Source organism: Barbatula barbatula, assembly GCF_947034865.1.
Source record: "Barbatula barbatula genome assembly, chromosome: 7".
Classification (NCBI taxonomy): domain Eukaryota; kingdom Metazoa; phylum Chordata; class Actinopteri; order Cypriniformes; family Nemacheilidae; genus Barbatula; species Barbatula barbatula.
Genome location: NC_136770.1, coordinates 563,648 through 578,026, shown reverse-complemented (window position 1 = coordinate 578,026; position 14,379 = coordinate 563,648). Strand labels below are relative to the sequence as shown.

The window sequence follows — 14,379 nt, the reverse complement described above, 5'->3', positions numbered from 1 at the left end:
GAAAACCTGCTGTGAGGACTCCGAGAGCAGCTCCAGGAGTTTATCCACAGCAGAGCGCAGTCGCTTGCACGCTCCCATCATCAGCTCCTCTCCTTCTGCATCCATCTCTCCATCCGGCCCGGAGAACACGCTCTCACAGAGCCTCTGAGATAACTCCAGACCTTCATCCACCGCTGAAGACCACACACTGCAGTCAGCATCTCCAGACACTTCTGACAGACGCACAGATGGAATAAAAACAACCTTTTTTAAGAGTGTAGAAATACAACGGCAAGTCATATGGTTCAACAGATATCACAACTGCAGATTTAATAATGAAAAATAGAAAAGAACCAGGAGTCATTTAACAAACGCACCAACTTCATGTGGTTTGCAGCTAGTTTTGGTCGTCCTAGCATTGGCCATTTCCTCTCCTGATACACACGTCCCTAACTTGCGGTTGATGTGCTCCTCTGCTGCGCAAGTAACTCGAAGCATCTCGACCAGAATCTTCTGTAGTTTGTCACGGGCTGTCTGCACATCTTGTCTGATGAAAACATCACAGCAAAGTTTTACTGATCGAACCCTCATGACTACTCTAATCCCTCATATCAGTGACTTTATGAAACAATCAGCTGACCTCTGCTGCGTGGCTGTGTTGAGATCCGCTCGAAGCATGGCCAGAAGATTATCTCCCTCCTGGTTCTCGCGGTCTCTGCGCTGCAGAAGCATCTCCAGCGTGTTCATCTCTGCCCGTTTGCCCTCCAGCTCCACCTGAAGACCGCTGACCTCCGCACGCAACTGAGGAGACAAGAAACCAGCCATCATACAGACGGGAAGCGCATCAGCGTTTTTCTGAAAGGTGTCAACCCATTGCTAACATTTGTGCAAGCGCTCATGCATGCAAAATACAGCCTTGTGGCCTTGTTTTAAGATCTCAGTGGGGATCTTAACCTGAATACACACCAACTTATGGGGACTCATGTCAATTTTGGTCCCCACAGACAAAAAAGCGTATCAATTGTACAGAACACCATTTCTTGAAAATCAAAAATGCTAAAAGTTTTCTATGATCTTAAGGTTTACGGGTGGGGGTAAAATATACAGTTTGTACAGTATAAAAATCATTAAATCTATGGACTGTCCCCACAGAGATAATAAACCAGACGTGTGTGTGTGTGTTGTACCTGTGACACAACAGTGTCCAGTTGTTGTAGTTGTTCTGTGAGTTGGCTCATCTTCTCTCTGTAGGCGAGTTCAGTTTGTTCATGCTGTTGTCTCAAAGTATTGTCTAGCTCCTCGATGGCAACAGTCTTCTCCCTGTCAGCCCCCTCCTAAAACACAAACACACATCATCAGAAAAAACTAAACAGATGCATCCAAAGCTTCATTCCACAAAAACAATCCAACTCCCTCCCATAAACTATAACATCACACACGTCAAATCCTCAGTAATCTCTCACGTGTCCCTACATTTCAGTCCATCTGTAGGATTAATACTGAAAGGCCCTCTCTAATTCACCAACAGGGAAAGAAGCCAAACAACAAACCGCTCCGAGTGTAACGTCACAGACATCCTGTGCTGAGGGACAGTTCTCTCTCTATAAGCTCACGTTCATCGGCGGCAGAGAATGAGGATGACTGGTTTAATGTGAATAATGGAGGAATCAGTGTACGGAACAGGACAGGGTTTAGTACACATTTGAGTTTAAGGCCCCACCAGCCGCTCCAGATGTTCCCCACTTTAGCACTGGAACAAGATTTAGCCATGCATGCTCACTAAAATTCAACCAGTTTTCATTACACACAACAGTGGTGCAGAATGGCTGTTTTAAACCACACCCCTTCACCTTTAAGTCTGCTATTTTCTGCTGTAGCTGCGCTTCAGACTGACACTTAAGAAGCTCCGCCTCCTCCAGGGAGTGAAGCCGTTGCCTTGACGCCTCTTCCTCCAATTCCCTACGCAGAGCTTCCAGCTCTCTGGCGGTCACTCCCCTTAACTCCTGCAGAACATGAGGGTGTTAATTCATGAAAGCTAGACTTACACCAATCCATCAGAAAGTAAAAACCTGTAGCTGTTGCTGATGCTGAACACTCAGATCATCCATCTTCTGCTTCAGCTGCAGTTTTTCTGCAGCGGTGATATCAGTGATCTCCAGCAGGGCGGCGCTATGCTGTCTCTCAAGAGCAACTACCTGCTGCCGAAGAGCATCAAGAGCCGTGTGATGTTCGCTCTCTTGAAACGAGCGCGCTTCACACATCTCCTCCTGCACATCAACACACACATAAGTCACAAAGTAAGAAACAAAACAACCCACTTCACCCATCGCAGCGCTCACCTGATGAGCTTGACGTAGCTCCATAGCCATGGCGGTGAACTTGTCCATATGGATCTTCGCTAGCTCGCCTCTGAGCTCCTCCCTGATGGTTTGCTCCTCCCTCCTCACCTTGTCAATCTCTCCGGTAAATCGTTGTTCCAGGATGGCCTGAAGTTCACGCAGTCCTCTTTCCTTCTCATCCCGTACGGTCTGGATCTCTCCCAGGTACGTGCTCTCTAGAGTATCCATGTTTGCCAGGCATCTCTCCTCCAGCTCCTCCCTCTCTTGTTTGTGTCGGGCCTGAAGCTCCGCCTCCTGCGCTTCGAGCTGTGCCAGATTAGTCTCTTGAAACACAGCGTCCAGTTTGTCGAGCTCCGCCTTGTGTTTCTTCGTGAGCTCCATCTCTAGCGTCTCCAGGGCTGTTTTGTGATTGGTCCTCAGGGACTGGAGTTCCTGCTGGTGCAGTGTCTTGAGTTCTTGACACTCCTCTTTAAGACGCTGTAATTGAGCAGCACGCTCGTCCAAAAGACCCTTCAGGACCTGTAACTCAACATCACGCTGTTCTTTCTGTTGACCCAGTAGAGCATCTCTCTCGTGAGTTAACCTCTCTTCAAGCTGCTTCTGTTCTTCTTTGTGCCTAAAGTCAAGACATGTGCTTCAGAAAAATGCGTTTATAATCTACAAGGAGTGGTGCTCACCCATGTAAAGTCCCAGCTAAACTTCAAAGTCTTTATAAAGCGCTGTGTTGAGTTTTCACCAAACATTGAGTCATTTAATGTTGCGTGTGTGTCCTTTTAAAAAGAAGCTGTCACTATTCACTTTCATTGCAAACAGAAATACAAAACTACACTTCTAAAAAAACATTTTCGGTCCAAAAGCTATACAACTTTTAAACCGCTCTGCATCATGGAAGACATTAAAAAAGAAGTGAAACCTGACTGACCTGCAGAGGGCGTCCTGTAGCTTGCTCTCCATCTGATCCTGAAGCAGAGCGTTCAACTCCTTCACCTCAGCCGCCATGGCCGTGTTCATCTCGCTGTCGTGCTGTGCCTGAAGTTTCTGTTTCACGGCCATCAGCTGAGGATTTTCCTCACACTCCAGACTCTTCTGCAGCGTGTAAAGTCTCTCTCCTTCATCACCCAGGAGCTTCTGCATGTCTTCCAGCTTCTTCTCCAGCTCTGCTCTCTCCTCCACGGCAGCTCTCTGAAGCTCCTTTTTCTGAGAGTTTAACTCCTCTGTCACAAGACTCCTCTCTGTCTTCTGCGCCTCCTCGAGGTCTTTCTGATGCTGTGAAGAGAAAGAAAAAACAACGTAAGATCGCTGGAACAAACACAAAGCCGAAGGGTGCTTGATTATAAAACAACCAGCGTGACTGCTCTCGGTATAAAAGGGTTTGGTGGAGGGAGGTACGGAGTATAAAGGCCTGCTGTTATGTTCACACACTCACTGTCGTCTCCATATGTCTGTGTCGTTCAGTCGCTCTCTGCAGATCCTCAGTGTGCTTGTGAGAGAGCTGGGACAGCTGGTTCTCCAGACCAGTCCGTGTGTCGTGGAGCTGCTGGGTCCTCTCCTTCACCTCAGACTCCACCAGTCTCGCCACCTCCTGAGCCGACTGCAGCCGTAACTTTGTTATTTCTGATGTGTGAGAAGGAAAAAGAGCAAACGTCGTGTTTACAGCAAAAGAGCAACATGATCCCAAAGATTTCAATGGTAGCTTAGTGACATCCGGTGACATGAGCAACAGTGACCGTTGGTGAAAGGAAGTGGGCGTGTCTAGCGACGCAACAAAGCTGAGATTTGGAATGACATGGTATGAGTTACTTATCAAATCATACAAAATGGCAACTAACTTGTTAACAAGAAAGTTTAAATGTTTTTGGCTTTAAATAGAAGTGGTCGATAAGGACACAACAAACTAAGACACCGTACTGAATGGGGTGTAAAAATAAACTGCATATCAGGAAACAAAGAAATGTAGGCTGTGTATTTTAGAGCAATTTATTGACAATATGACATCTGAAAGATGAAAACAAAACGCATGAAAGGATTAACAAAAAACAGCGCCCCCTATGTACAGTTACAGAAGCTTCACCTTTGATATGGTTGTCCGAGAGTTTAGCACGGAGCTCTTCCAGGTCATGAGCATGTTTAGTGTTGAGCTGGTCGATGTCTTCGTAGTATCGATCGGTGAGTTCGGTCCGAGCCTGTAGTAAGTCTTCTTTATACGCCAGAGCCACACTGGACCCAAGGTTCTGTAGCTCCTGCTGATGTCTGTCCTCCAACTGACGACGCAGAGAATCCAGCTCCTCCTGAACATCACAAACAAACACAATCTCGCATCACGAGAATTCCCTCATACAACAAACTTGAGATTTTATGGGTTGCGTCTTGTGACATCACGTCCTGTTTGGGAGTCATTTAGTGCAGTTCAACTGAAATATCAACTCAAGACAGAGCAGAGTTGTTTGTTACCTTGTGTTTCTCCAGCTGCTGTGTGATTTCTGCCATAGCATCACTCCTCTCTTCACCGTTCTCATCAGAGAGAAGACTAGAAAACACAACACGTGTTATTCTTTTCAAAATGTTCATTCATAACCAGTTAACTGTTCAATTAAATCTATATACACAGCTTTACATACATCAAAAAAAATTACAGTAGTATAATAATAATAATGATAAAAGTAGTACTTAAGAGAAAGTTATTATAGACGTATATGGTATTAAAGGCACAATATGCAAATTTAGTCACTTTCGAAAGCAACAAAGGCAAAGCTTGTGACGTTATGCAGGAGAGTGGAATGATAGCTGTCATTTGCACCATCCAGAGCCGTATGGAGATCGCCAATCATGTTGAATTTATTACGTTTGATAACATTATTTTATGTCATCGTAATGAAATAGCTGCAAGAAACGTGGCGTATTAACTTTTACAGTCCTTAACAATTCAATTTCAAGCATTTCTCTTGTGCTATTCTTAATAGACTTAAAGTATATGTGGGCTTAATCCAAACCTTCCATCAGGAGTCTTCAGCACTGAATCCTCCAGGGCTTCCTTTACGAGCCGGAGCTCCAGAAGTGCAATCTCCTCCCGATGACTCTCTTCAGCGGCTCGGAGTCTCTGCTCAAAGTAGGTGCGGAGGTTCTCCAGCTCGATCTCATTCTGTTCTTTAATCTCCTGCCGCTGCTGAGCAAACTGCTGCTTCAGCTGCTCAATGTCATCAACCCGCGCCGAACGCGCCAGCAAATGCTCCTTCAGCTCTATACAGAGACAGTCACAGGTCAATATAGAGAACTGTCAGAACGCTTCTCATGAGGGATGGACAGGACTCACCTCCGAGCTCTTGTCTGTTTGTTCTCATGCAGTCCAGCTGTGACCAGATGTTTGAGATATCCTGCTCTGAACTGGACTTTAATTCATCTCTCTCTGACTGAAGACGCTCAACCTTATGAACAGAATTCCCCTCAGTGCAAACTCAGTCAAACATTTGCATTTTAACTGTGTGTGACTGTTAGGTACCTCTTGCTCCAGCTCCTTCTCTTTTTGTTCTAGGACTTGGGCGTGCTCCTGTTGCTCTTGTAATGCTACTTTGTGACACGCAACCAGGTCCTCAACCGCACCTAAACATGGTTTTATCACAGTTACTTCATTTTAATTGACAGATTAACAGTTATGGGTTTGATTTACAGAACAAAAAAACAAGTCACTATGGATAAAAAAAACGTAGCATAAACGTTGAAGCTCACAAGCAGCAGCATCTCTGTCAGCCAGGGCTTGCTCGAGTTCCTTCTCTAAACTCTTGACGTCATCTTCTCTGGTAGACTGGAGTTCATCTAGTCTTCTCTGCGTCTCGGTCAGTGACATCCGAGTCTCGTTCAGTTTCTCAAGAGCCTCATTTAACTGACCCTGCAGTTCTGTTCTGACCTTGTGACCATCCGTCAACTGATCCTTCAGATACAAGAAAATGTAACTTGCTGTAAACTAGGCAACACATTTTCTTTGCTTTGGGATTCGAGAGAATGTTTACCTGTAGTTTACTGGCCTGTAACTGTGCCACTAAGTTCCTCTCTTCCCGAACTCTGCTCTCCAACTCCTGATTCAGATCATCTATACAGTGACATCATACAAGCATTACACACATTCACCCCTACAGATGGCTAGAGGAAGAGAACATCTGTCTTTAATAACCGCTGTCCTCACCGATGTCCTGCTGATGCAGACGTTGGATTTGTTCCGCCTGCTCTTGGCTCTGTTTGCGGAGTCTCTCAAGCTCAAACTGTTGTCGTGTCTGCAGCATGGCGCTCTCTTGAGCCCATTTCTCCCGCAGCATGGTCTGCAGCTCGCTGAGAGCCGCCTCCTTCTCCTTCTGCATGTTATCCTGAACGTGTTCCAGCTGAGCTGCGTGCATGTTTGTCAAACTCAGACGTGACGCTTCAAGCTCCAGGTTGTGCTGACTCTGATTACACATGAGAAACAACAACATTTAGTTCATTTCTTTGAAATGTCATAGGCTGAAAGTTGAGATCTTTCCATCCTGACCACAAGTGATGAGAAGGAGTATTTACTTGTGTTTGGTGCAGCTCGGCCTGGTGTGCGGCCTCCAGCTCATCTCGCAGCTCTCTGAAGAGTTCATCTCTGAGTTTATCCAGTTCCTCACGCTGTTGATCTGCCAGCTCGCTCAACTCCCGCTCACGTTCTCTCTCATGCACCTGATACAGCAGACAAACAGACATTAACACATGCGGCTGGTGTAAAGACCACCAGACGAACAAGAGCTAGTTTAAAGGACGGCTCGTTGAACCTGTTTGATCACGCGGATCTGTTTCTTCTGCTCTTCTTCGAGGTGAGCACGTAGCTCAGAGAGTTCCCTTTGAGAGTGTGAATTCAACTCTTCGATCTAGTGATAAGAAAAAAGTTTACAACTTGATGTTATTGCACAATATTGTTCAATTATTTACGATGGTGTTTCCCACCTCTGTGCGATGTTTTTCTTCCAAACTCTTCAGCTTTTCCTCGTGTTGTTTCTGCCTTTCCTCTAGGTTCTGATTGACTGTGGCAATGTCTTCCTGTAAAACACGCTCCTTTTCCATGTACTCCTCTTCTGCTTTCTCTCGTGCTTCCTTAATCGTCATCAGCTCAGCATCCTTAACCTCAAGAAGATGCTAAAGAGAAAGCAGATGAAGACTAATAATGATCAATCAAAAACCTCCAATCACATCTTCAGGACATACAGTCTGAACAAAAACCCATCTCAAGATTTTTCTATTCAAACATTCACACTTGCTGCATCTGACAGTTGTGTAATAAAGCAAGATTTAAACCTCAAAGTCATCCAGTTCGGACTCCAGACTCTTCTCCATGCTCTTAGTTTGCTTCTCCAAAGTTTGTAGACGTCTCTCCAGAGCCGCTTTCTCCTCCTCCACATTCAAGAGGTTCTCTTTAAGGCACGCGAGTTTAGACTCAAGATCTGTCTTGTCTTTCTCCAAGTCCTGCAGCCATCCAGCCTTCCCCTCTACTTGAGTTTTGAGCCGCTGAAGCTCCTCGTTGGCCTGATCTAACTGCAGGGTTTTCTGACCGAGCAGCACTGAAGTCGTCTGATGTTTTTCTGTCTGATGCTCCAGCTGAGACATCATCTCATCTCTCTGAGCTTGCAAAGACGACAGCTGAACTTGAACTTCATTACCCACAGAGCCATTGTCTGCTTTCTGCTCATTCCTCACAAACTGCTCCTGATGATTGAGCCGTCCGATCAGCCGGCGCTTATCCTCCTTCAGCTCCTTCAGCAGCTCCTCCACAGATAAATGACACCAGTTCTCATCATCAGAATCGGTTTGGTCCGTCACGATTGTGTCATTGTCCAGTTGGATACGCAGGTGGCTCAGCATGTTCTTCAGGTTGTCCTCCTCATGCTCTTTCTGGCTGATGATCTCTTCACAGTGGCTTCGTTTCTCCCGTTCCATCTCCAGCTCCCATTTGGCCTCCTCGAGCTCCTCCGACGCTTTGCTCCAGCGTTCACGTGCCTCCTCCACCTCCTCTGCAGAATGTTTAACCTCCGCTTGAAAAACCTCAAGCTGTCTTTCCCGCTCTTCTAGTTGTTCAGAGAGGTCTCTGCACTGTTGAATCAGAAGTTCTTTAGCCAGGTCTACAGAAGCGCAGCTGTCGTTCAGCTCTTCCGCAGCCGACGTTGAGTTCTGCCACCGGGCATCGGTGAAGGACATCTCCTCGTGTTGCGGAGCGTCTTCAGACGGTCTCAGCTCTGACGAGTCACCGTTGCACGTGACATCATTAGGAAGATCCGATGCGTGTAATATGACCTCACTGTCAAGCTCAAAGCGGGACGTCTCAGAGTTTTCTAGCACACTTCCTTCAATCAGTGAGCTTTCTTGAGGCTCTTCAGAGGTCAGGTAACGCTCCATGACCACGTCGTGAAAACCACAAACAGAAACGTTAAAACTATAATCTTTGCTGACGGCCACCTCTTCACTGGAGTGCTTTTCAGAGACTTCATTCCAGTTTGTTTCCACAGAAAAGCCATGTCGCTGTCGTGCCTGATCCACAAGCTCTTGAACGCGACGGATTTCTTCAGCGTGCTCATCTTGTAGACGCTTGAGGTCCGTCTCGTGTTTTTCAGAAAGCTGAGCGATATTTAAGTCCCTCTCCTCCTCCAGCGCCCGAAGCCTGAGATCGTAATTTGAAATATCAGCTTCGTATTTGGAGCACAAGTTGCGCTCTGACTCTTCTTCGGCTTGAAGACGATTTTGAAGTTCCATGACAAGATGGCTCAGTTTGGTCATTTCCTTGTTCAGTTCGTCTTTCTCAGTTTTATACTGCTGGGCTTCACAGGCTTGCGTTTCAGCAATCTTGAGTTGTACCTGAACCTCAGCCAGATTCGCTTCCAACTCCATCTTCTCACTCTCTATACTGTGTATCCGCCTCTGAAATGCATCTGCTTGTTCTTGTGCTCGTCGGGTGTTCGCATGCTCATCCTCCAGTTCGACTCTTAACCGTTTCAGCAAAGCATCAGAGTTCGAGTCAAAAGTGTTCTCTGAGAACAAACTAGCATGTTGGTCATGGGTTACTTCAGCATCACTGTGTGTAAAGGCGTGTTGAAGCTGAAACAGAGATCTCTCCATCACACCAAGTTTGTGCTGTAGGTCTGTAATTTCAGATTCCTTTTGGGTCAGAAGACTCTGTTGCTCCATCGTCATCTACAAATCACAAGAAACACCAGTGTTAAACTCCATACGCACCATGATTTATATCATAAAAGATCAATTATAAAACACACTGTTAAGGGGTTAAGCAATGCGAATGACCAACAACCTGATCGCCAACTACTATTTCCCTCCTGTAGGCTAGGTGGCGCTGATGGAATGAGATCGCTCTGTTATTTCAGTTAAAGAAGTTACTGATGTGCTCGGGAGAGAAACCCAGAGAAGCAAAGATGTTGTATCATCATTAAACAAATAAACATTTAACTGATAACAGACTAGTTATGACTGTTGTGTTTACAGTAGTACGTAAGCATAGTATCAAGTTATATTGACACTTTATGGTGTCTAGGACTCATTTCCTTGTTTAGGACACATTTACATTTATGCATTTGGTAGACGCTTTTATCCAAAGCGACTTACATTGCCTTGCACTATATTTGTTTCAATGTCCAATCCCCTCACACCGAACCCGTGACCTTGGCGTTGTTAACAGCATGCTCTAACCACTGAGCCACAGGAAAGTTGCGTGTTCGACTCTTCCGTGCTTATCCGGAGTTTGCAGTCAGTTTCCAGAGCTTTTTCTACCCCTGTGTGGCCCGTTTGTGTTACTGCAGTTGCTCCGGCCATGTTGTGTAAAACTCAAATCAAATTGGACGGGGTGTTTTATCCCAGGGCAGCAGGTTAAAAAAAAGCCCTTTCTAGCAGCGCGATTAAACGGGCGTTCTGTGAAAGGGTTGATGGGGGATCTATTGTTTTTATTCCAGCGCATCATCTGCACGATTCACTTTATTGTGTACGGTCTGATAACTCTTAGTCTGACCTGTTGTGACACCTCCAGCTGTAGATGCAGATGCGCAGCTTGTGTCAGATCCACAGATCCTTGACTTTTACTACACAGGTATTCTTTAGTCTGTATAAGAAGACACACATGTTCACATTTGACTTGTGCACATTGGGGGGAACTTTTTGTTAATCTAGGATGGATTAATGAATACCCTTACAATTTGCACCATACTGGGTTCCCAATAGGACAGTACACGATATTTAAAATGAAATGTAAAAAAAGAAACTTAAATGCAAATACCAGCTTTCCAAAATATGAGTACATTCACCTGCTGCAGCTGTTGTTGTAGTGCTTGAATCTGAACGCTGAGCACCTGTGCCTCAATCTGCACCTGATCTCTGCTCTGCAGCGCCACCTGCAGGTTCTTACTGAGCTGTGAGATGATATCATTCCGCTTCTCCACCGCAGCCTGCAACTGCTGTGTGAAGAATTTCAACAATAAAATTCACCTCTTACATCCCAAATAAAGGTCCTTGGACATCAACTATATTTCAAGATATTTTTGATTCTATTCAAACATCTGGCATTACTTTTGTTGTGTGATGTAGGGATACATGATATTGAAGAAAAATGTCATGTAATAATTTGCTAGATAATGCAATACGCTGCGTGATCAAATAATTCTTTAAGTTAGTAAAGTCAATTCAAATTTTTTTATTGTCAACTGAAAAGCAAGCATCTATTTGTCTTGACAGTCTCTGCATTCATGTTAAACTTTATAAAAGTTTTATGTAGTCAAAGTATTTAAAGTATTTTGATCTTCTATACATCTATATACCTTCTATATATCTAGTTCGCTAGAAAATGATAACATCTGGGTTGTGTGTACGTGTGATTCGTAGAACAAACACACGCACCGAAACATGTGTAAGCCGCTTTATCAGATGGGAAATCTATCACTCAAATTATCGTGAAATTGCACGCTTATCGTCTACATTTTTCAGTGTGCATAACCAAAACGATTTTCACTGGCGATCCGCAAAATTCCCTGCCTGACATAGATGGCGAATAAAAAAAGAGGAACACCCCGATACACAAGGTGGTGCTGCGCAACTTTATGCTTCTGACACTTGCTTGACACAATGAAGAATTCATCTTGAGTTTTGACAATCTTCCAGATATCTTCCTTTGTGTTCAAGAAATGTATACAGGATTGGAAAGATCTGAGGTTGAGTAAATGTTTAGGTCAAGTATCCCTTTAAATCTAGAGAACAAAAAGCCACAGTCCTGACACCACACAGAGAATCGTGTTTCGTATTCATCATGAGCTAAAGCTTTACCTTCAGTTGTTCTTCGCCACTTTGTGCAACTACAATCATTTCAGTGTATTCACCCTCCATCTGATCGGACCCGGCGGAGGAGCAGCGGCCCTGTCCATCAGTTTCATTGGTGTTGAACTGACGGATCTCTGGAATACTGCTGTCGACATCATCAGCTCTCAGTGACGACTAAAGATTCAGACAAACATGAATATTATTCAGTTTGTGTTACCATGACTACCCTGCCTCCAGCGATGTTATTCCAGATGACCCATTTATTTTCACATGTGGATGGAGAACAAACACACTGCGTTTACAGCTTATTGAAAGATCATGTATTCTTTTTATTATATCATTTCCTCTTTTAATCGTCTCAAATATCTCTATTAATGTGTATTAACTTTAATTGCAGCATCAATATGAACTTTACGCCGTCACTTTATCCTTAATGTTTTGTTTGAATAAACCCCTTGGAGCCAGGAAATAAGAAAACATTGTGAATTTAAGAAAGCTTTTTCCAAATAAAAAGGACAAACCTTGTCGATATCTCCATGATTAAGGTCTGTGTCCGGCTTCTCTAGGTGGCGCTCTTCCGTTGACCGGTCATTAGTCTGGACAGTTTGGCCCTTCCTCTTCTGCGTCTTTTTCTGCGTCCCCGAACTTTCGCTTTTCGCCCGGCGCTGTCTATAGTCAGCAAGCTGCGCCACAGGTTGAGGGACAGGTAAAGTGAAACATACATCAGGAAGAGATAGCAAGAACATAGAATCGGCATCATGCTGCGATTTCACATCACACAAATCCCCTTGAGCATTATCAAAAAAATATTCCACAAATGTACTCCTTAGGGTTGTTTGGTCCATAACATGAAAAAAAAACTGGTTAAAAAGCTGATATCTAAACAAATGATATCGCTATCAGAACAAGCAAAAAAAACATATCACAATGGTTCTTCATCTTCTACAAATCATATCATCTTTCTTCTGCGGAGGACCTGATCCTGAAGCATGATGGGACACACACATGGTGACTGCTGACACACTTTTGTTTTACAATTATCTGATTCTCCCGGCTGATTTAAGAAGCTTAGTCTAGATTAAAGCAAACTCAATACAAGACAAAATATGACTACGGTGCATCAACAGGCAAGCACCAGCATAAACCCAACAGCTGTTAAATGAGACCGCTTCAGAATCAGTCATGTGACAACAACCCACCAACCAAACGACTCGTGAGCAGAACGAAAACCAAAAGAAAAGAGAATGAAGACCGTAAGGACAAGTGATGCTCATGTAAACATACAGTTGAGTGAACGAACTGAAGCTGTCCTGACTTCCTTTGCCCTGAACTAATCCTTTAACCCAAACAACAACGTAAAAGAAAAACAAGCACACAATTCTGCCGGATTCGTTCAGTGTTTTTATACACACAAGTTAAATGAATGTGTGCGCAGTAAACGGAGTGTCAAAATCCCATCAGATACTGAAAAACAAGGCCACAGACTTCATAACACAAAATCTGTAGTGTGTGTGAATTATATTTGACAAAAAAAGATTTATTTTTGGCCTTTTGTCTTTGTCAGTGCAGTGCGAGAGAGGACAGGAAGCAAAGTGGGTGAGAGAGATTCAGGTCACCCGGAACGCAACAGCACCTTACGCCGGAGGAGCGCTAAACACAAGCATATCTATCGGCTCCGACCTAAGGTCCTATTTTTTAACTTCAGCAAATGCATTAGCTAACAGGAACTTACAATGAGCTAAGTATTTGATAAATCATCTTTGTTAAAGTTAGTCAATGCCGGTACAAATGTTTAGTTCATTACACATGAACTGTTAACAGTTATTGCTTTTGATATTAAAAATGTATTAATAATAGCTGGACATAAATCCTGTAGAAGTATTGCTCATCGTTAGTTCATGTTAACAAATGCATTAATAAGTAGAATCTTATTTATTGACAAGTGTAACCAAAGTGTGCGTTTAAAAGATTTGCTGAACGATCAAAGGTTGGAGAGTTTACTAAAGCCATGGTAACTAACTGCCATCAGAGCTGAACAATGAGGTCTTCAACATCAGATTTAACCAAATGAAGGTTTATAGATGCACTTTGAGTTAATAACCTGAATATCAATTTCTGAGGCCAAAACAAAAAGCTAATTTTCAAACAAAGAGCACAGAAAACTTGAGGAAACCTCTGAATCTCTCCTTTCCTGAAATACACCAAATGTGTTTTTATATTTAGTTTGAAAAGAGCTGAAATTAGCGAGGCGTCTCCTTCACGTCACTTGACAAGAATGTCATTCAACGAATAGAAAGCGTTTAAATAACGAATGTAGAGAAAGTAGTACACATGATTTAAGGTGTGGAAATAAACAAGAAAATGACTTCATTTCTACGTGAATAAAATGAAGTTTGCAGACGTTTTTACGAGCGAGACTCACTCACACTTGTTTAAAATGAGATCTTAAGTTTCTTCTTTTAAAGAGTTTTTACAAAACATTCACGGAGTTTTCATAACTTTAACGTCATCAAAGAACAATGACTAGCGTACCTTTTAAAACTTACTATATTATGAAACCACTTAAACTGTATGACAGCTTGAAGAAAGCATTTTAGCTCCCCTTGAATTAAACAATGAGGCATTCAAAGAAGTTTATATTAAGATTTGCGTAAAGAACAATAGAAGCGACTGTGATAACTTCTGATACAGAAGCAAGGAAAAGCACCACATTAAACCAGTGACTGATTCAATTCAAGATCTCGAGTAAATA

General features: G+C 43.6%; 1 protein-coding gene across 7 annotated transcripts in view; it reads right to left on the bottom strand.

Moving 5' to 3' along the window:
* pcnt (pericentrin) overlaps positions 1 to 14,379 on the bottom strand; it is a 28,552-nt gene that overhangs the window by 13,850 nt on the left and 323 nt on the right. For 4 of the 7 annotated variants that reach the window (XM_079460455.1, XM_079460456.1, XM_079460457.1 and 1 more), the window contains exons 1-25: positions 12,149 to 12,522; positions 11,634 to 11,801; positions 10,622 to 10,771; positions 10,330 to 10,419; positions 7,617 to 9,503; positions 7,269 to 7,457; positions 7,097 to 7,192; positions 6,861 to 7,004; positions 6,496 to 6,751; positions 6,323 to 6,402; positions 6,042 to 6,243; positions 5,815 to 5,915; positions 5,629 to 5,740; positions 5,309 to 5,555; positions 4,770 to 4,845; positions 4,390 to 4,606; positions 3,745 to 3,932; positions 3,241 to 3,584; positions 2,319 to 2,934; positions 2,049 to 2,246; positions 1,830 to 1,982; positions 1,167 to 1,313; positions 620 to 780; positions 357 to 526; positions 7 to 212 (exon numbers count right to left, since the gene is read on the bottom strand). In XM_079460455.1, coding sequence (XP_079316581.1) covers positions 7 to 212; positions 357 to 526; positions 620 to 780; positions 1,167 to 1,313; positions 1,830 to 1,982; positions 2,049 to 2,246; positions 2,319 to 2,934; positions 3,241 to 3,584; positions 3,745 to 3,932; positions 4,390 to 4,606; positions 4,770 to 4,845; positions 5,309 to 5,555; positions 5,629 to 5,740; positions 5,815 to 5,915; positions 6,042 to 6,243; positions 6,323 to 6,402; positions 6,496 to 6,751; positions 6,861 to 7,004; positions 7,097 to 7,192; positions 7,269 to 7,457; positions 7,617 to 9,503; positions 10,330 to 10,419; positions 10,622 to 10,771; positions 11,634 to 11,801; positions 12,149 to 12,472 — 6,522 coding nt within the window. In that variant the 5' untranslated portion in view covers positions 12,473 to 12,522. Of the gene's footprint in view, positions 1 to 6; positions 213 to 356; positions 527 to 619; positions 781 to 1,166; positions 1,314 to 1,829; positions 1,983 to 2,048; positions 2,247 to 2,318; positions 2,935 to 3,240; positions 3,585 to 3,744; positions 3,933 to 4,389; positions 4,607 to 4,769; positions 4,846 to 5,308; positions 5,556 to 5,628; positions 5,741 to 5,814; positions 5,916 to 6,041; positions 6,244 to 6,322; positions 6,403 to 6,495; positions 6,752 to 6,860; positions 7,005 to 7,096; positions 7,193 to 7,268; positions 7,458 to 7,616; positions 9,504 to 10,329; positions 10,420 to 10,621; positions 10,772 to 11,633; positions 11,802 to 12,148; positions 12,523 to 14,379 lie in introns of those variants that run through there. The other 3 variants (XM_079460459.1, XM_079460460.1, XM_079460461.1) reach the window with 1 other exon arrangement.